Source organism: Agelaius tricolor, unplaced genomic scaffold (genome assembly GCF_023055355.1).
Source record: "Agelaius tricolor isolate 1412-34295 unplaced genomic scaffold, bAgeTri1.0.p SCAF_22, whole genome shotgun sequence".
NCBI classification, from domain to species: domain Eukaryota; kingdom Metazoa; phylum Chordata; class Aves; order Passeriformes; family Icteridae; genus Agelaius; species Agelaius tricolor.
In genome coordinates, this window is record NW_027269282.1 from 1488973 (window position 1) to 1508720 (window position 19748).

Sequence of the window (19748 nt, forward strand, 5' to 3'; positions counted from 1 at the left end):
AGGCACTATAAGGATATTAAGTGAAAATGAATCAAGTTTAATTCAATTGTTATTTTAGGAGCTTTGCCTCGTCAGGGTTTTGCAAAGCTTCATTCTTCCTCTTGCTGAAGACCAGCTTTAACACGCCCCTGCTGAGATGTTGCTGCAAGCCATGAACCCATCACGCTGGGAGTTTTACTTAATGCTTAGGGTTGGATTTTATTTAGCTTAAATGTCAGAGTCTGTCTGCGATGCTGCTGGAGGAGAGGGAAGAACCAGAGACTGGTTAGCTCAAGTCCATCATATGCAGCTTAGAAATAAAATTAATTGTCTGGCTGGTGATTTCTCAGGCAAAACCCCAGCACTTCTTTGCTCAGAAAGCACCACATCACTGCTGCCCTGCTTCAGAGAGGCTTCACCTGCATCAGGTCTCATCTGGATCTTCTCCACCTGTTGCAGTACCCTTTGGATCACCAGCACATGCTGCCAGGGTGGGAAGACCTGGGGAAGGATTAGTCTGCATCTGCAGAGCACTCATTTCACCTGCTCTTTACTCTTTGTACTGGCTTTAAATGCAATGCAAAACACCCAAACTGCATTGGGGCCTGCCCTAGTCAGGAACCACTCCCTCATCCCCAGTGAGGCATGAGCTCCACCCAGGACAAGGAGAAGCTTTGAAAAGGGGGAAGAGAGGAGGGAAGGCAGGGACAGAGGGACCTGAACTACCCTGGGACTAGTGACCATGGCTTGGCTATGTGGGCAAGCAGGCTGTTGCATGCCTGTAACCACCTGGGCATTTAGAGAAAATTCACAGCCCTGCACAGGACTGGGGCATGAGGGAGAATGTGACGCTGAGGGGTGAGAAGAAGAGGGCTTCAGACTCCCCCAACTCCCAGCAAAAATTTCAGAGGAGCTGTCAGCTCCCATAGCTTGCATGCTGGAGCTGTAAGATCCAGCACACTCCTCCTCCCTCTCATTGCTGGTTTCTATAGCAGAGGAACAGAAGGAAGGACAAGACCCCAAAGATAAAAACTCACACAGAGTGCTGGGACAGCTCAGTGTCAGCAGCAGCAAGCAGAAGGAGGGAGCACTCAGAGCAGGGTTCTCCCAGCCCCTAACCTTGCTGAGAGCCAGCACCCAGGATTTATGGAAGAAAAGCTTGGAAGTGACCTCTGATCCACTCCAGCAGCAAGCGCGGACTCAGATGGCATTACAGCTTGATGTACAGCCAGCGGGTCTGCCGGGCAGTCTCCTGTGAGCGATGGCTTGCGATATTTCTGGAGTTTATACCTAGCTCTCCAGCTCGATGGGCTTTCTGGCTATGATTTGTGCCGTGTGTAGCTCTATAAATATTGAGCTCAGAGAATTATATATGGCGACAGCCCTACAGCACTCCCGGTGATATATCCCTGCGTTTGTGGTTGTAGGCGAATAATTTTAGTTTGAGTGGTGTGGCAATGAGAACAAGGAGGAAGTAAAATAAAAGAGTAATTCGAGTCCAAGTGAATGGCAGGGAGCATGCGTGAGGCTCCAAAGCCTCTCCCACCAATCACTCAGGGAATTGACAGCCAGGATAATTTCCCAAATTAGTTACCTTATCCCGGAGTACTGCTGTCTGCAGAATTAAGATAACTCACCACTTTGCTGAAAGGATGTGTTATGAGAGGGCAAAGAAGGAGCAGGGGACAAGGCTAGCACTCCAAGGACAGGGTCAGACCATCCCTGCTGGGGCATTCCTCAGGTTGGAGCATGTGTCTCGGGGTGGCCATTGCAGTACAAATGCATTAATGGGCCCATTATACTTAGATTTCCATCTCTGTACTGTTGCAGACTTGGACTACCCGTGATTCTCAAAAATTCAGTTTGCTAGTCCAGTGTCAGTTAATAACACCAGCAATAGATTAATGCAAAGGAGCTGAGTCTCATGCTCCCCTGGAAAACCCACATGTTCAGCTCCCTCATAACCACCTAAGGGCAAAGACATGGTCCTGTCAGAACATTGGATGAGCAAGCAACAGGCCAGGAGCAGGAGACACCATTTACAAGGAGCTGGAGTGGTTTCCTCTGATTTTGTAAAGAGATGAAAGGTCAACAGAAGGCAATAACACTTCTTGGTAACTTTGTATCAGAACATAGTGCAGATGTTTGCAATCACAGCTCTTGCAGACACAAAGGATGTGAGAATTGATCTGATTTCTTCCTCCAGAAAATATTTAAGATACATGGTAAGAAAACCTACTTTCACTGAAAGCTGTTGCTTTAACCTTGAAAAGACACAAAGGGTTCAATGAGTTCAGGACTTGACACAAACCAATTTGGGGTTAAAGTTGCAACTTCTAACATGCTAGAAGCCTTGCAGGGCTGGGATTTATGGGTAGGTTGTCCATCAAATCGCCCCTTTAGCCAAATATTGATATCCCTGTAGGAAATTTGCAATGAGTCAAGAAGGAGGAGTCTGAAGCACAAAATAAGGGTCAAACATGTTGTGCCTGGGAGATCCAGTAGGTCAGATGAATAGTTAGAATGATCTGCTGTGGCCGGAAAATGTATTAATCTCTCACCCACATGAGTCACTGGAACATTTCATATTCCTTCCTCCATTTCTGGATGACTTCCCCACCTGTGCAGACCATGTGGTTCTGGAAGATGAGACCTGCATACCAAAGCCAGTGCCCTAGCATAGATAAAGAACCCAGACTTTCTTGGTTGTAGCCCTGAACATTTCCTTGCAATGTTGCCGCCTGCTTTGGTGGAGTGACTTGATCCTAGTGCAGGGGTAACGTTCCCTGGGCTTCTTTTGCAGGGACATGAGGGGTCTCCCATAAGCTGCAGCAGCCAGCAGAGCACCAGAGAGCCACTGGCCTTTGCACCAGTATCCTGTGGAGGAGGTTGTCCTGCTGCTGCTGCTGCTGTGGGAGCCAGCTCTGCTCCATGATCCCATGGCCTGGTGCAGGCTGTGGCTAGACAAAGGCACCCTGCAGGCAGCACCATCTCACCCATCCTCCTGCTTCTCACTTGGTAGTGCCCATCTTTTCCCTTGTATCAGCCAGAGGGGCTGATCTCCCTTGATAAAGACCATGTCTTTAGCTTGTTTTGTGCCATGAACAACCTGATTCTTTATCTGATGAGCCCTCTCTCTTGCACCTCTTGGTGTCTGTACTGGTGGTATTTTTCTCCAATAAATGAGGCTGGCTGCTGCTGAGCTGCAACTGTCCTCCAACTGCACTGATAATTCATGTGAGACTACATTTTGCCTTTACCTGAAGCAGCCAAATACACCTATGAGGAGAAATTAGCTGTGAGGAGAAATTAGCTGCTTCAGTGGCACAGCTCAGTTGCTTGGGAGATTCCCAGTGCCTCCAGGAAAAAGAACTAAATGAGGCAGCTCACTCAGCAAGTGTCCTCCCCAAGGAGCATGGCTCAGTGCTCTGCTCCCCTGCAGCCCCACCAGAACTGATGACCGTGCCAAGCAGGATTCATCAGGGCTTTGTCCCACAGTGTTGATGCTTTCTCCTCATTGCAGGAAACAAGGCACTACAGCAGGTTGGCTGTGCATCCACCTTCCCTGTTTTCTACCAAACTCAAGCTGTTTCTGACTCTTCACTGCTTTTCTATTGTGTACATCAGTGAGTAGTCTCATCGCCCCAAATGTCTGGCCCAGCCATGGCTGGGATAGGGGGTGGAAATGGAGTCTGGCTCCCTGCATGCTCATCTAGCCCCCAGAACAGCCCCCAACACAGCCCTTTTCTCCCCAGTGCTGGCAGGTCTCTGTTGGACAAAGAGAAAAGGGGCACCTGTGAGGCCCCATCCAGGACATTCATCACTCAAATGTTGGCCAGTGTGAAACTCACCTTCAGATCCCCATCCCAGTCTGGCTGGGCTGCTGTCAGCTCTCCTCTGCCCCAGGGAAATCCCATTTGGGGCCATGAGGAGAACATAGGCAGAGAGGACAGAGGTCAGCCTGACCTTGAGGAGGGCCAAGAGAGTGGCCAAGACTGGACCAAAGAGAACAAAACCTATTAGGCAAAGAAGAGAAAGTTCAGTTGATAGACCATCCAGAGAATGTTTATCCCAAATTTCAACATGTCTTTTTAGATCATTTTGGCCTCTGCCCTCTGGGCACAATTTCACTAGTAAATGTTCTGTGGAATAAATGCCAAGTGATGGTGAAACACAAATAATCCCTTCTCATAAAGAATTACTTTTCTGGTGAATACTGGGCTATAAATGCAGCTTTAAAAAGCAATAACTTGTTAAACTGACACACACAAGCAGACCCCATTATAGTCATTTGATGCAAGCCAGGAAAAAGTGCCTCTAAATCACATAATTATTTCAAGAGACAAAGGCATTTGCTCAAACTGGTTCAAATCACCTTTGGGGAGGGAGGAGTGAAGGTTTGTGTCTGCACCATTAAGTGCTTTGAGTTCCTGCAGCTCACCCCAGACTCTTGTTTTAATAGCATTAAACATATGAATATGTGATAATAAAATACAGGTGGTTTCCTTGAGCTTTATTGACTTTGTTTATCACAAAGACAAAAATCATTGCTTGATTATTTATGTGCTTGAGTGATTATTTATGTGCTTGAGTGATTAACAGGTTTTTTATTTTTTCTTTTGATGAATGCAAGCAGCCTCTTGGCTGTCCTAGAGAACTGTTGCAGCCACCTGTTTTGATCAAAGCTCATCCCTCTGCTTAAAAACCCCAGCTGCTTGTCCTCAGTATTTACTGCACTCCATGAGCCAGGAGGCAGGGGTGTGTAGCCAGGAGAGGGATGGAGCCAGACCCCTTTCTCCATGCCTTGCTGGAGCTCAGAGAGTCGAGGGCCTCTCATTGTGGCTGCAACCCCCCCCAGTGGCCCTGCCCACATCACACTCCCCATCCTGGCACTGCCCAGTGCACCCAAACATCCTGCAACTTACCCAGCACATGAAACATCAGCACATGGGATATCCTATGGAAAGTCTCACTTCCTAATTCCAGTGGGGAATACTAAATAGAGGGGAGTCCATTGCTTGAATTTCTCAGGGCTGGCTCTTTTCAAGAAAATGCATGCAGCTGTAGTGCTTAGGGACATAATTTAGGGATGGACCTGGCACTGTTAGGTTAAGGTTGGACTCCATGATCTGTGAGGTCTTTTCCAACCTAAATATTTCTGACCCTATGTCCACTCCAGGGCCAGGCTGTGTCTCCAAGGACGCGCTCGGGGCTGGGTTTGGCCACCCTTCATCCTGAGCACCCAGTGCTGGTGTGCCTGGGGCTCGGCTGCCCGTGGTCCCCCCCACCCTGTGCCCTGGGCGGGGGCGCGGGCGTGTGGCCGGTGCCGGCGGGGACGAGCCGAGCGCTCGCCAGGCGCTCCCTGACCCCTAGATGGAGCTCGGTGCCCGCCGATCGCTCCCGGGCGGCCCCGGGGCGGGCGGGGATGTCCCCGGCAGCTCCTCACGCACGGCACAGGCCGAGGAGAGGGGCAGGATGCGCGACCCAGTCCAGCTTGTCTAACTGCCCATGGGTGCTGACCCCTGGCCTGAGAGGTTGTCACCAGGACGGTGTTTCACGTCGTGCTGTTCTGGCCCCCTCTGCGGGTCACCGTCCACCAGGGTCAGCTGTGAAGGAGCAGTGCCGTGCATTTGGGGAGAAACACCCATAGCTTTGACCCCTATGTGCATCAGAGCACTTGTGATAAAGGTTATCTTGCCCTAGGCCCCATACTTTGGGGGAAAACAGACAGCCAAGTGTCCCTCTCTGTCTGCTGCAAGAAGGTTTGAGATTCTCTGGCTCCCATCCAGGAAAGATCCATAGGGCTTTAAAATAATGGCAGATTGAGGGAGGTTCCTGAGACTCAAGGGAGGGACAGGACACAAGGAAGGAAAAAAGGGCTGTGGGGTGAGTTCCACGCAGCATGTCTAGAAGTGCCAAGCAATACCTCACCCCCCCCACTCCTCACATCTCCTGTGTGAGGGGATCTCCACTCCTCTTATCCCACCGGAGCCAGTTTGGGCCAAGCCATCAGCAACAGTAGGGGTTTCATCCAGGAAGGGGAGTGAGGCTGGAGTAACCTCCTGCAATCCCACTTGTCAGCAGGGAAGGGAGAGAAACCAGCTCCTGAGACACAGATGTTCAGCAACAGGACGCAGTTCCTCACTCCTCACTTCTTTTGGCAGTGTCTGTGGCCACAAGGTCCCTTAGGAAATCCTTTCCTCTGGATGACATTACAGGTGTGTCTCTGCCTGTCTCTGTGCTTTCCCTGCCAGGGCTGTGTGTGTTTCCCCAGGGACTGACACACACATGTGCACCCTGGGGTCCCAGCAGGGGATCTGCATTCCTTCTCCTGCCTGCTACAGGTCTGGCTTCTGCCTGTGGTGTGTGAGATGGCTCTGCTCAGATCCTCAGATCTTCAAAGGACCAAGTCTGGAGGGAGACTGCATCATGGTGGGCACACCAAGAGATGTCTGGTGCCTTGCTCCACAGAGAGCATACTCTGCTCTACATCCCACCTCCTGCCTCTGGATGTGGTGGTATGAGCCACAGCAAAGGCAGGTTTCAGACCTGTCATAACAACTGATAAGGTTACAACATTTGTTTTCACTCCATCCCAAAGTGAAAGCCAGACCTTTTCAAGCATTTCTGTGTAAATGGGGGTGAGTGGGTAATGCCCCACCACTTGCCCCTGCGAGTGGCTAAGTCAGGGGACAGGGAGGTTGGGACACGTCCCTCTGTGGTTGCAGGTGTCCCTCCAAAGGCAGTGGAGCACAGCCTAACAGTGCTGTAAATGCATATAAAATTTCCTGGAGCCTAATGCTGGAAGGAAATGCTCTGGATACAGCCCAGCAGTTACCACCATGCTCCACAACTGTGTCACTGTGGGATGCCAGAGGACTGCCATTTCAGCAACAGCTCCATGCTGTGACATCTCCAGGCCCTGCAAGACCCTCCAGTGCATGCCACTGGTGCAGAGCCAGGCAAGCTGGGTATAAGCCCTGCATGAGAACAGCCCTCCTCTGCCCAAGCCAGGCTCCCACTGGGCCAGGACCCCAAGGTGCCCCTCACTGCCCACCCTCAAACCCCACTGCCCTGCAGACTTGGTGCCTTTTCTCTGCAGTTCTCAAAAGAGCACCCTTGTGATACACCATGGCTCCCCAGGACCTGCTGGCCTTTATCCTCTCCTCCCCCAGCCTGACCTCAGAGGACACCCCCACTTCTTCCCCGGGCTCTCCTGTGGAAACAGCCAGATCAGCTGGGAGAGGGAGAGCACACAGAGGCCTGGCCACAACTCAGTGCACTTGTGATCACCTCCTCACCACGAGCCTGAGCAAGCCCCATCCCCACCTGTACCTCTTTCTTCCCCTTTGTCACCTTACATGGGGAGATCTGGGGTCAAGCCCTGCCTTTCAGCAAATTTATGTCCCACACACCTGATAGCCTAGGCTCAGTCTAACCCCCAGTGAGCGCTGGCATCACAAACTAGACACATTCTACATGGATGCCTAGAGAGGAAGAGTCTGGTGAGCCCTTATATGTGCCTAAAACCTCACAACAGCAGGTAAAAATTGCTAAACATAATGACTTTCAAAAAATTTCCTCTGGCTGAGACAGGGAAGACCCTGGGAAACAAAGCTTTTCTCCATATTTTCATCTATCCCCGTCTTAGTACCACTTCCTAACTGTAGTTTTAAAAAGTATATATTGATTGATACTTTTTAATCACTGCTTTGTTATTTTGAGCCAGTTGCAGTCTAGGAAAGACAGACAGTTAACCGCAGCGTCAGACCAGCGGGTTCACATTCTTTACAGGCAGAGAGAGAACGAGTTTTCTCAAGCTTTGCTCCCTCCTGCTCGAAAACCAGAGCATGGGCTCCTCGATTCTGCTCCTTTTATTTTTGTCTCGAAAGCAGAAAAGCAAAGAATGCCTGAGCTGAGGGCAAGTACTGAACTTCCAGCCCCAGGGAAGCAGAGGGCAGGGAATTCCAGCTCTCTGCAACAGGGGATTGCACATCTTCAGCACATAGAGGTTTGGTATGACCTGGACTTTCAGAGTTGAAAGCTGCTGAGGCCAGCCCTGTGCTTACCACAGCTAGCTGCAAACAAAAAAATGTAAAAAAAAAAAAAAAAAATTAAAACAAAACAAAACAAACAAACAAAACAAAACAAAACAAACAAACAAAAAAAACAAAAAAACAAAAAAAACACCCCACCCAAACAAAACCAGAAGGAGGGTAAAAAATATTTTCTACTCTTAAAAAAAATCAAGATTATTCTGGTGCTATCAGAAAAAAACCCTAACATAATTCTTTGAATATAGTTTTATGTGTGACTTGAATAAATGTATAAAATTAATTTAAAACTACCAGTAACAAAGAGTTTCTGATTAATGGAAAGGAATAGGGGAAAAGACCTCTGTCCTAATCTCAGATAAGTACTGACCCATCAAACAAATTTCCTACTGTAACAGAGACAATAACAATAATTTAAGGAATATCAAAATCACAATTAGCTGCACAAACAAAAGATCTAAAAAAAAAAAAAAAAACCAATCTGGCGTGACTCCAACAAAAGTTTCTTCTGATAATCTATAACTTTGTGTGTTCTGGGGTTTTTTTCCCTTAATATTTATTTTTAAAAACCTACCATTTCCCCCCAATTTTAGACCTTCTCATTTAGAAAATTTTCAACCAGGAGAAGTTGATAACTCCAAATGTTATTCCAGAAACACTTTTAAAAAAGTGGCCATCAAAGCTGACCGCTGCACAAAGAAATCAGTGTCACTCAGCCAGTCTGCTTCTGACAAGGGAAAAAAAAGGTTAATTCAAAAAGTTCCAGCTGTCCCAGAACCCCAGAGAGGAATGGCTTTTTATTGTAACCCAAACAGTTTTCAGCAAAGCCATTTTGAATTTTGTTGGTAAGTTGGTTGGGGTTTTTTACCCCATGTAGCCCCGAGTGCCTGTGAGCTGGCCTTGGCGGCGAGGAGGGGCTGCCTCCGCGGGGATGGGCTCCTGCTGCCGCCGTGCTGAGGCAGCAGCCCCAAGTTAAAGCTTTTTTTTGGTGTACTGGTTAATCAGGAGCACATTCAAAAACACCAATCAACAGTCTCAGTGAAATAATGAAAATGATCCTGCATATGGGTGTTTGTGGGGTCAGTGCCTCCTTTCATTATCGATTATACAAACCATATTGGAGGACACGTACACTCGCCTCAGTCTTTCTCCAGCAAATACACGTGGCTCCCACTGATGCTGCTGCTGCAGCAGAAATAACTTAAAAGATATAACAAATGCCCCATAGATGGGGTAATGCAGCTCACAAAAAGCTGCATGTGGTACTCAGGTAGGAACTGGGGTGTGCATGTATTGGAGGGATCAAATGGGCTGGCCTGTGCCTAGCACAACTGCAGGCTTTGCTCAGGGTGGAAGGCTCCAGCAAAGACCCTTCAGCCTTTTCCTGGGCCATCCCTCAGCAGAGATAAACCAACTGATCCTTGTTTGGATGACTCATGTGCTCAACTAATTGGCTAAATGGGGGCCAGACCTCTGGTTCCCTCTTGCCCTCATAGTTTGCTGAGCTGGGACCAAACGCAGACAACCACAGCCCATCCCACAGGGCTTCGTCTCCTCCAGCTCCTCACAGATGTTTAATACTCCAGTTGCTCATGCAAAGACGGTGTTCCCCCCCTCCAGATTTCACCTTCAAAAGCTCAGCACATCCAACCCAAATGAATGATAGCTCTGGATCCCTGGCAGTGTTGTGGGTGAGAGAGATGAGAACAACCGCAGCACGGTCCCCTGTGACTCCCTGTGCCTTCAGCTCCAGGCAGGACACAAACCAAAGTCACTCTGCCTTGGTCTGCATTTCCTAGATACAGGCAAACATAGAAAAACATTTCTCCCTGACTCCCATTTCATGTTTGGGACTTGCTTTATTTTGAGAGCGAAGGAAGGGGGAAATGACTTTGAAGGCATCTTAATGCAATTTTATTCCTGCTCCCAAATAAGTATAATACAAAAAATTAAATCAGCTTTCAATGTGATATGGATGGCCCCAGGATACAGCTGAGGTGATGTCAGTCTACAAAACATAACATTACGTGTCATTATTTCATGTCATTACTTATTGATTTAATTCCATCATATTTCAGACAACTTTTATTGTCTAGGTACAAATCATCATATTAATAACTGGAAGCACATATGCAGATATCAAAAACACCTTCTGCCACTAAACCAATTTTTAAAATGAATCCAAGAGAAATATTTTAAGAGAAAATTCCTCCACAATCAATTTTCCAGGGACAAGAAAGGCCAGGCAACTGTTTTTCTTGTTCCAATGTAACATATATTCTCATTTCATATTGAGATTCCTTTTTTACTGTTGGTTTGCTGTTTTTTTTTTTTTTTTTTACAGGAAAGATCTTTCAGAAAAGGGGGAAGTTGCCAGTTTTGAAAACAAGGTATAGCTAAAATTCTATCTAAACCTATTCCCTCAAATGTGCAATATCATCTCTTCAACTTCACTGGGGAACATTTTAGATTATTAACTGAATAAAGTGAATATTATAAAATGGTTGTCTTACAATTAAATTTTATAATATTGATGTGTCATAATAAGAAAATAGAAAACAGTTTAAATATCAACAGTGAGATTATTATTATTATTATTATTATTATTATTATTATTATTATTATTATTATTATTATTATTTTTATTTTGTGGTTGATTTTTCCTATGCAGAAACCCTGAAAAGAAAAATTTGTTTGCACACACTGCAACAAACTGTGAACCATTAAAGGTTTGTACACAGCAATGCCTCCTGAAGGAGTTTAACTTTGTAGACAAAGTTGAGTGAATGTTAAATAATAAGCTCATTCAGAATAAAAAAATCTGACTGTAGTATAAAACAGAATTCAAACAAAAGACTTGCCTGAAATTTACATTGGAAAAATATGTATTATTTTATTTTAGCATTCTTCTGGCAGTAATAATCTTTTAAAGATATTTCCAAAAATGCATGTTCTCCAAGTTCCATATTTTCCCATGTTTTTTCCTTCTTTCCTTTTTCTGGCTTCTTTTCTCTCCATTGCTGCAGATGTTTCTCTGTGCTCTCATACACATTGGACTGCAGAACGGGAAAATACTGCAGCACCACAGATTCTCAGCCCAGTCCTACAACAGCGGATTTCGGATGAAGCAGGCTATTCATATTCTCCCTTAACAAACTCCCCAGTAACGCTGCACCCAGAGGACCCAGCCTTGAGGAGCAAGGACTGTCCCCCACCAGGAATCAGAGCTTGGGGTGTTTTGTTGCAGATGTCCCACAGGCAGCCTGGACCCCAGGGCCACGTCAGGGTGTCCCTGCCACTGCTCGTGGCTGCCTGCCCTTTTCAGCCGTATCCTCCAACATCGTTTGCTCAGTAACTCCCAGTGCTGCAAGGAAGCAGCAGGCTGAAGCCAGCCACGGGGCTGGGAGTCGCCCCCAAGGAAGCTGATGAGAGTTTTCCCACCCATTTGATTTTCCTCTGAGAAGGGCTTGCCAGGCTGGGGACAATGTCCCGCAGCAAGGCTGAGTACAAATGAAAAACAGTGTCCCCACAATAATCCCCTGCAAGATTGTCTCTAAAATGTACTCTTGCACATTTCTTTATATTCAAATTCCCCTTTTTGTATTCAGTTTCAGACACAAATATCTGTAGATCTGCCTCAGCCCAGGTAAGACCTCATTCCAAGGTCTTATTCAATAAATTATTCCACACGAGTTTAAGGCTAAACCCCTGCACTAAGTCCCTGCCACCCCCAGCAAGCCCCCCAGAAAGGCTTTGATTAAAGCAAGCGCTAAATGCACTGCTGGGTTGAAGCCTGAAAATGTTTATAGGACCAGAGATTAAAACACAGCATATTACATCTGGAGCTTCCAAAGCCAAGTGGACCTGAGCAAAGTCAAATGGAAATGCTAACTCTATTTTTATTAAAAAAAAAAAAAAATAGTACAGGCTTCAGCAGTAGTTGTGATCTGCTGTCTCCTCCTGGGGAACTAATAGACAGGGAACAGCAAGGCTTTAAATGATTTATTCAGTACCCTGGAGATTTTTTATTTTCTTTTTCATTTCCACATAAATTACACAAGCACTTTATAAAATGAATTCACATAAAACACCTTGTAAGTGCATAACTTAAAAAAAAAACAAAACAAAAAAAGCAAACAAATGAATGCCTTTAAAAATCTCACTGAAAATAGGTTTTCTGGTTGCTTGTTTGTACTAACTGCTTAAATTGGCAGTGCTGTTTTAGATTATAAGTAACTGAAAAATATATATTGTTTATATATATATATAGCTATATATTCCTGGCATTTGCTAGAAGTGCTTTGTTTAATTTTGTCTCATTCTCTTGGTACAATTAAAAGAACAACTAAGTTAAACAGCTGAGAGTGAAATCAATTTTTTGTTGTCAGGAACCGCCTTCTAACTGGAAACTGATAAAATAAAACATTGGACAACATTTTGCAAATTATATGGAAATATTCCATGGAAAGAAACTGCATTACCCCCACAAACTGCCACCCAGGTCTTCTTGTTATTAAAATACTCGCTGATGGGCACAGAGTCCGTGGCAGCCAGGGACTGTTTGGGCTCTTCATACAATTGAGATATCATATTTACCGTCCTCAGGAGTCTGTCAGATCCTTCTCTTGTTCCCCCCTCGCAAGAAAAAATTAATGAAAAAGGGGAGGAGAGACAGCGAGGTGAGATCTGAAGGGTTCCCATCTGGCACAAGCAGAAATTGCTGCTGTTTCCTCCATTTGTTGCATTCCCGAACGTCTCCGGTGCGGGCAACCCAAGAAGGCTCACAGCAGAGACATGTTTCCAAGGGAGCCTTCTCCTTTTCTTTCAAGCCAACAGTTCAAAACATATATCTATATATATATCTATATATAGATATATATAGATATACATATATATATGGTTATACATAGACTCTGCACTGCCGCCAGTAGAATCCTAAGTTTTCCTCTCCCCCAGCTGGATGATCACCAGCGGCTGTGTCTGTCAGGGCTGGGCTTTTGTCTGGCAGCACGTCAGCAAGTTCAGGGTCGGCACTGGAGACTTTCAGGAGAACAAAAGGATTGGGGGGAGGTGAGAAAGCATTGCTGCTCCAGTAACTCCATGGTTAGGGAGAGTTTCTGGGGTAACTTTCCTTCTTTTTGTTCCTTGTGGAGGGCTTCCCCAGCTGGATACATAGGATGCATGTGGCCAGAGGATCAGGGGGTTCCAGCCCTCCTCGGGGAGAAACAGAGTTGCTACATGTCCCACCAAGGATGCCTCGTGTCCCCCTGGGGACAGCCCCGCCAATAGAAGGTGTAGGTGCCACAAGTGGGTGCCAGATTTATTCACAAGCAGAGGCGACCGTGGTGACACTGGTGATCTTGGTGGAGTCATCAGACCAAGGCTGGAGATTCTGAAGGGCGAAGAGAGAGGAGTTGTGGACACAGATGGGGTCAGCTTGGATGGGCTGGTTGATGGTTTTTTGGAAGGCTTCCTGCTGCAGCTGCATGAGGATGCGGTTTGCTTGCTGCCGCTCAGCCTCCCGCTCCTCCGCTGTCTGTCTCCTAGGAGAGAGGGAGCCATTAGGGGGGTCTGGGGAAGCAAGGGAAGGGTGTTGCCAGAGAGATTAACTTGTGCTGGGTGCTCATGATGTGGGAGAGCAGGGGTAGGAAAAGAGGGTGCCTTGCCATGGTATGGTCCCACATCCCCTACACAAATGGCCAGTAAATCCCATAAACTGGGATTTAAATCCCAGTAAATCCCATAGACTGGGTCCGTCTCTCTTACTGGCCCCAGCAAAAGCTCTGCTCTGATCAAAGAGAGTTTGCAACAGCCCACAGCTCTGGATTACTCTCTGCCCACAGGAAAAAAAAACAAAGCAGGGACAAAACACCCGAAGTGTCACAGAACAGCATTGCAAAAGTTGTGATTCCCTGAAAACATGCTTTGGTCTAACAGCAAGAGCTGAGCATGCAAAGCCCCAGGAAGAAGCATGAAGGAGGGTGGGGTGAGACAGTGACTGGCAGTGCCACACAGCTGGGAGATGGGCAGTGTCACCCTGGATGTCCCATTTCAGCATCCAGGTTTGCCACCTTGTCTGCCATGCTGTGGTGACCAACTGTTGAGAGCTTGGATGAAGGCAAAAACATTCCTTTAGCAAGAAGCAAAATTTCAGCTAAACACTAGAAACACATATTTTAGCAGTAACAAAAATCAAAGCACAGAATATACTATCTGGAAAGGGTGAATGACAGTGCTTTTCAGAACAGTTTGGACATGTGTCTGCCTGGTATGACACCAGCAGAGGTGATCCCCAAGGAGAGGGTGTTAGGGGGTCAGAAGGGCCTCTTCCAGTGTTGGTCGGGCCCTGGCTCTGGGCTGCCCAGGAGCAGAGAATGGGATAGGTAGAAATAGCCTGAATCCTCTTGTATCCACAATGGAAACGCCAGTCCTGCTTGCTTGGATGACAGGTCAGTCTAAAGTCTGCAGCTTGCACTCACCCCTACTTCACCTGGCACCTCAATTGATGCTGCTGAGTAAACCTGGGAGCAACTCACGGTGCTGGTCCCAGGATAATTCTCAAAGCATCCTCTCCCTCCCTCACACCCCCAGGCTCAGCTGACATCCTCTCAGCAGCTTCAGTGGACCAGTGACACAGGAAATGGCAGCTTTTTAATTTAGCAGCTCGGGGGGGATGTGAGATGTCTCATCCCCTTTGGCCATGGGAATTGGAAGTGGCAGCTCTGATCTCCACAGTGGCGTCTCAGAGCACAGGGCAGGGGTCCCTGGCTCCCAGTGGGGAAGCAGGCTGGCACTTGGATGCCAGCAATGGCCTCTGGGCACCCAAGCCTCCAGACATGCGGCCAGTGTTCCCTCCTGGGAGCAGGTAGTTCAGGGCTCAGTCCCTGTTCTAATCACTGTGTCAACATCTCACATCAGCCATCCCGGGAAAGGAAGAGCGGGCTCAGAGTTGCACCTGCCTGGGGAGCAGCTCAGTCTCTGCCTCAATGAATATTTAATGACTCCCTGAACAACAAGGAGATGCTCCAGGAGGAGGGAGGGAGCCCCAAGTCCAGGATGATCAGGAGTACCATGGCTGTGAGCACCTTGCTCCCAAGGGTTTCCCTCCTGCAAGCAGCTGGTCTAATCATGGATTCTCATCAGAATGGGATTTCCAGGTTCATACCTGCCTGGAAAGAGCTGTGTCTAAAGCAAGAGCCCAGATCAGAGGGGATCACACAGATACCTCCCTGCAGCAGAGACATCCAGGCAAGGGGCGGGGGCAATACTCTTCTCCCCAATCTGCGTTCAAGCAGTTTAACTGATCAGAGAGCTTATAGCAACTCTATTTTCTCAGATAACTTTCCACTGCCTCATTCAGGCTGAGCCTACAGCAGCACCTTCCAGCTCCCAGTGCCCCAGGAACCACTCAGAGCCCGCTGCCCAGTGCAGGGCTCTGAGGCAGGAAGCTGGGTGTGCTATCAGCCAGGGTCACCCACATCTTCATCGCAACACCCGGCAGGCAGAGATGCATACAAGCAGAACTTACATGCCTGTGTCCCTCTTGCTCAGGCCAGAGATTCTCTCATGTCTAATATTACAGCTGAGGTCTGGCTGCAGCCTCTCCCTTAGGCAGAAGCAGGATTTTGTTTCTCTTTACCCAGCTATTTTTTGTAAAACAAGTGAATAGGTTTGTATCTTCTGCACCTCTGCCAAAAGAGGCTGAATTTAGCCAACAGACGCAAAGAGTATTGACAGATGGATTTGCCTCACTTCCTTAGGAAACCTGGTTAGAAGACACAGCTGACCCCATTTTGCAGGCCACAGCAGGACTGTTCCTCCTCCAGGATTCTTTTTCTGGCCAGCTAGAGACTTCCTAACAGTTGGGGAATTGGACTACCATGGATTCTCTAGGGAAGAACTCACTGGGGTTGAGAATTCACATCCCCTCTTGGTTTCAAGTTCCTTGACCCCCATTTCTTACCCAACCCCAGCATACTCAGGCAATCACTCTCCTGTTAACTCTTGGGAAGACCCTGGGGAAGTCCTTTCCCCCCATTGTGAAGAAGCTGCCTTCCTGCCCTCCAACACCCAGCGCGCAGCACCCAGCAGCTCAGCGCCCAGCCCAGGGCAGGAGATGTTCTCAGGGCTGGGGTGTCTCCCTCGGGAACATCCCGGGAACGTGCAGCTTGGGAGGGGCAGGGTCACTCCGACGGAGCCCTGGAGGCTCCGTGTGAGCCCAGCCTTCTCTTCCTCTCCGGCTTTACCGACACGCCCGGCAGCAGAACAAAAAGAAAGCGTTTGGGCAAGGAGGCGCCGCGAACCCCGCGGGGACGAAAATCTCCACGCTGTGCAAAGCCCGGTACTCCGACAGCCCCGGGCCGGGGGCTCCGACTCGCCGCTGCCGCGGACAGAGGCGGGGGAGCCTCCGCACCCTCTGGTGACACTGACTGCACCCACTGCACACGTGTGGGCTCACACACGCTCATCCCCGTGGCATATCCGCACGCGTTTTTGCACGCAGGTCCGGTGTGCTCACACGGCCCGCAGCACCCCGCACTCGCGGGGCTGTGCTGTACACTCACACCCCCGTGCACGCTCACACACACACACACACGCATAAACACACACACACACACATACACGCTGTTTGCGGGCACACACGGGCACGCGTGGCCTTCACACTGACCGTGCAGTTACACTCTCGTGTCCTGCTTGCACACACGCTCGCAGGTGTGCACGCAGCACATGCACACACACACACACACACCGCTGTGCATGCACACGCACGTGTACACACACAGTCACATTCACACTCACAGGGGGCTTGCACGCCTCTGCGCTGCCATCAGGGCTCCTGGCAGAGCTGCTGGCAGAAAGGTCTGTCCAAGATCTGTCCCCCCCCCGGACTTCCCCACCCCGGTCTACCGAGACCCCCGGTTCCTCACCTCCACTTGGTGCGCCGGTTCTGGAACCAGGTCTTCACCTGGGCGTCCGTCATCTTGAGGGCCTTGGCCAGGGCAGCGCGCTCGGCCGAGGCCAGGTATTTCTGCCGGTGGAAGCGCTTCTCCAGCTCGCAAATCTGCAGCCGGGTGAAGGAGGTGCGCGGCTTCTTCTTCTTGGGGGGCGTGCGGTTCTGGTAGGGGTGACCTATACGGCGTGTTACAGTGAAGGGTGAGAGGGCCACTGGGGGGGACACGGGAGGAGGGGGGATGAGAGGCAAAGAAGCAAGCAGCGACACATCAGCAGAGGGGCTCCGGCTCCCGGCCGCTGGGCTGGGGACAACCCCCCACCGCTCCGAAGCCGCGGCTTCCCCGCCGACACCCACGCACGAGCTGCAAAAACTCGGCGGCGGCGGCCCCGCGTACCGGGAAGGCCCGGCGGCCTTTCCTGGGTGCTGCGGGCACCCGCCGGGCACCGCTCGGCTCCGGCGGAGGGGAAGGTGGCCGCTTGCTCGGCCAAGCGCCCGCCGGAGAACGGGGGCTCAGCAGCGGCAGCCGGTCCTGGCGCCGGGCCGGGGCTCCGCGCCCCGTGCCAAGCGGGTTCGGGATAATTTCGTTTAGGCGCGGCGGTAACGCCATCGTCCCCGACCCCAGTGCCTCGTAGAGGGAAGTACAGTCCCGGACTGGAAACTGGAGTCGAAATTTTTTGTTCTGTTTGTTTGTTCCTTTTTTTGTTTTGTTTTAAATATATATGGTTTTGTTTGGATTTGTTGGTTTGATTTTTTTTTCCAACCTCACAAAAAAAAAAAAAAAAAAGAAAAGTCACATTGTGTCTAAGCCAGGAACAAACTGAATGAAATTCAGTCAGGTGCTTGCCAGGGGAACAGGGCGTTCGTCCACCCGCGGCCGTGCCCGAACCCAGCGCCATCGGGTCGAAATTAAACGGGAACTTTCAAAAATCGGGCCTCAGTTTCCGCCCTCGGGAAGCGGCGCTGATTTCCCCCCGTTCTAATTTCGTTCCTTTTGTTCGTTTGTTTGCGTCTTTTTTATTTATTTCTTTTCCTTCGAGTTTTTGCTTTGTTAGTGCCGAAAGACGAGCCCAGCTACACCCGAATACAGTGGCGAGGCCGGGAAGCGGCTCTAGCCGAGCCCCGCTCTGCTCGGGTCTGCAAAATGTCCCATTTGGTGGGGAAAAATGCTGAGCCGAAACCCGCAACCGGGGAAAGCCAGCTCGGTAAAGAAAGGCAACGGGACGGCCTTCCCGGGCAGGTTAGGGCCGGGGCCGCCTGTCTGCCTTCCCGCCGGCCGGGCCGTGCTTCCCAAAACTCTCAGTTTTGAAGGAAAGTTTCCCCGGGTCTGGCTCGGGCGGCAGGGATTGGGCAGCCGTGCCCGGGGCTCGCGGGAGGTCGTGTATGGAGTTTACCATCCCTTTTCCTCTTTGCCCGCCTTTGCCGACCCGTATCGCGGGGAAAAAAATGTAAAAAACCTACACCAAACTAATAAATAAATAAATAAAAAGGAACTAAAACAACAACAACATAAAACCCCCCATACATAAACAATCAATCCAACCAAAATATCAAAACAAACAAACAAAAGGAAACACAACTCATTTAGGGGGGACTGGATATGTCTCATTTCCCACCCCGTCTTGCTTTTGGCCTCCTCCAGGACCAGCTTCCCAGGACCATCCCGGCTGCTTTCTCCACCCGGCCGGAGAGATTCCCGGCTGGATCCTGCGTGCCCCTCTGTTCACCGGTTGTCGCGCCGAGGCCGGGCGGCGGGGGACGAAGCGGGGCGGCGGGTGCAGAGAGAGAAAGGGGGTCCCGGTGGCGCAACTCACCTGTGAACCTGTCTTTTGTGTACCGCCTGTTGCTCTCCATCCAGGGGAAGGTGAGCCCCGTGAGGCTGTTCATGCCGTTCACCGCCGGCACGGCGGCTGAGAGGGGCTGGTGGACGCCGCCGGCCACGGGGCGATGGGCCGGGACGCGGATCACGCCGCCGGCCGAGCTCAAGGTGTTGCCGTTCATGCTCACCGCCATGTTCACGTTGTAGGAGCCGGGCAGGCCGCCCATGCTGCAGGAGGTGCCGGTGTAGGCGCCGGCCGCGCCGCCGCTCGCTCCGTAGCCACCCGTGACCGTGTTATAGGCGCTGCCCACGATGCAGCCCAGCCCGTAGTCCGCCGAGTCCTGCAGCCGCGGGTGCGACACCATGCAGCTGCCCGGCTCCGACGTGTTGAGGATCTGGTCGATGCCGAAGCTGATGGGCTCGGCTTGCCCTTGGTGCAGGTGGTGAGCCCCGAGGTGCTCCATGCCGCCGCTCGGGCACCGGGGCCGGACCTCCGCCCCGTGCAGGGCAGCGCAGCCCCGCACCGCCCCGAAACCGGCAACGGGGCCGCACAGAGCCGGGAACGCCGGCTACGCGCTCAGTCCCATAGCACGACGGCAGAGCACCCCAAGAAACGCCAGCAGAGCCACGCAAGGCCGGGACACGGCAGCCACACGCTCAGCACGAAGACACAGCAGCACAGCCATGCGCAGCCCAGGTACAAGAGTGAAACAGCCCCGCAACCCGGGACACGACAGCCGTGCCCAGCGCGGCACAGGACACAGACACTGGAGACACAGCCGCGCCACGCACACCCGACAGCTTCCAGGAGCGGAGACCGACACCCCAGCCACGCACACTGGTCCCGCTCCGATGAGACCCAGCACCCCCAGGTACCAAGATACGTCGGGAACCTCTCACCCAGGACGCACAGACGTACGCACGGACACACACACACACACACACA

At 50.2% G+C, this 19748-nt stretch overlaps 1 protein-coding gene across 1 annotated transcript; it reads right to left on the bottom strand.

Moving 5' to 3' along the window:
• Positions 1 to 11645: 11645 nt before the first annotated feature.
• On the bottom strand, positions 11646 to 19266 carry TLX1 (T cell leukemia homeobox 1). Its single transcript, XM_071446094.1, has 3 exons — positions 18798 to 19266; positions 16961 to 17162; positions 11646 to 13576 (listed from the first exon to the last, which is right to left on the bottom strand). Exons 1-3 carry the CDS (start codon positions 19264 to 19266, stop codon positions 13354 to 13356), a joined length of 894 nt encoding a protein of 297 aa, XP_071302195.1. The 3' UTR covers positions 11646 to 13353.
• Between the last annotated feature and the right edge of the window lie 482 nt (positions 19267 to 19748).

Coding starts and splice junctions, on each gene's coding strand:
- TLX1 (XM_071446094.1), bottom strand. CDS start 19,266: ATGGAGCACCTCGGGGCTCACCACCTGCACCAAGGGCAAGCCGAGCCC. Junction 17,163..18,797: donor CACAAAAGACAGGTTCACAG/GTGAGTTGCGCC, acceptor CACGCCGTATAG/GTCACCCCTACCAGAACCGC. Junction 13,577..16,960: donor AACCGGCGCACCAAGTGGAG/GTGAGGAACCGG, acceptor CCTCTCTCCTAG/GAGACAGACAGCGGAGGAGC.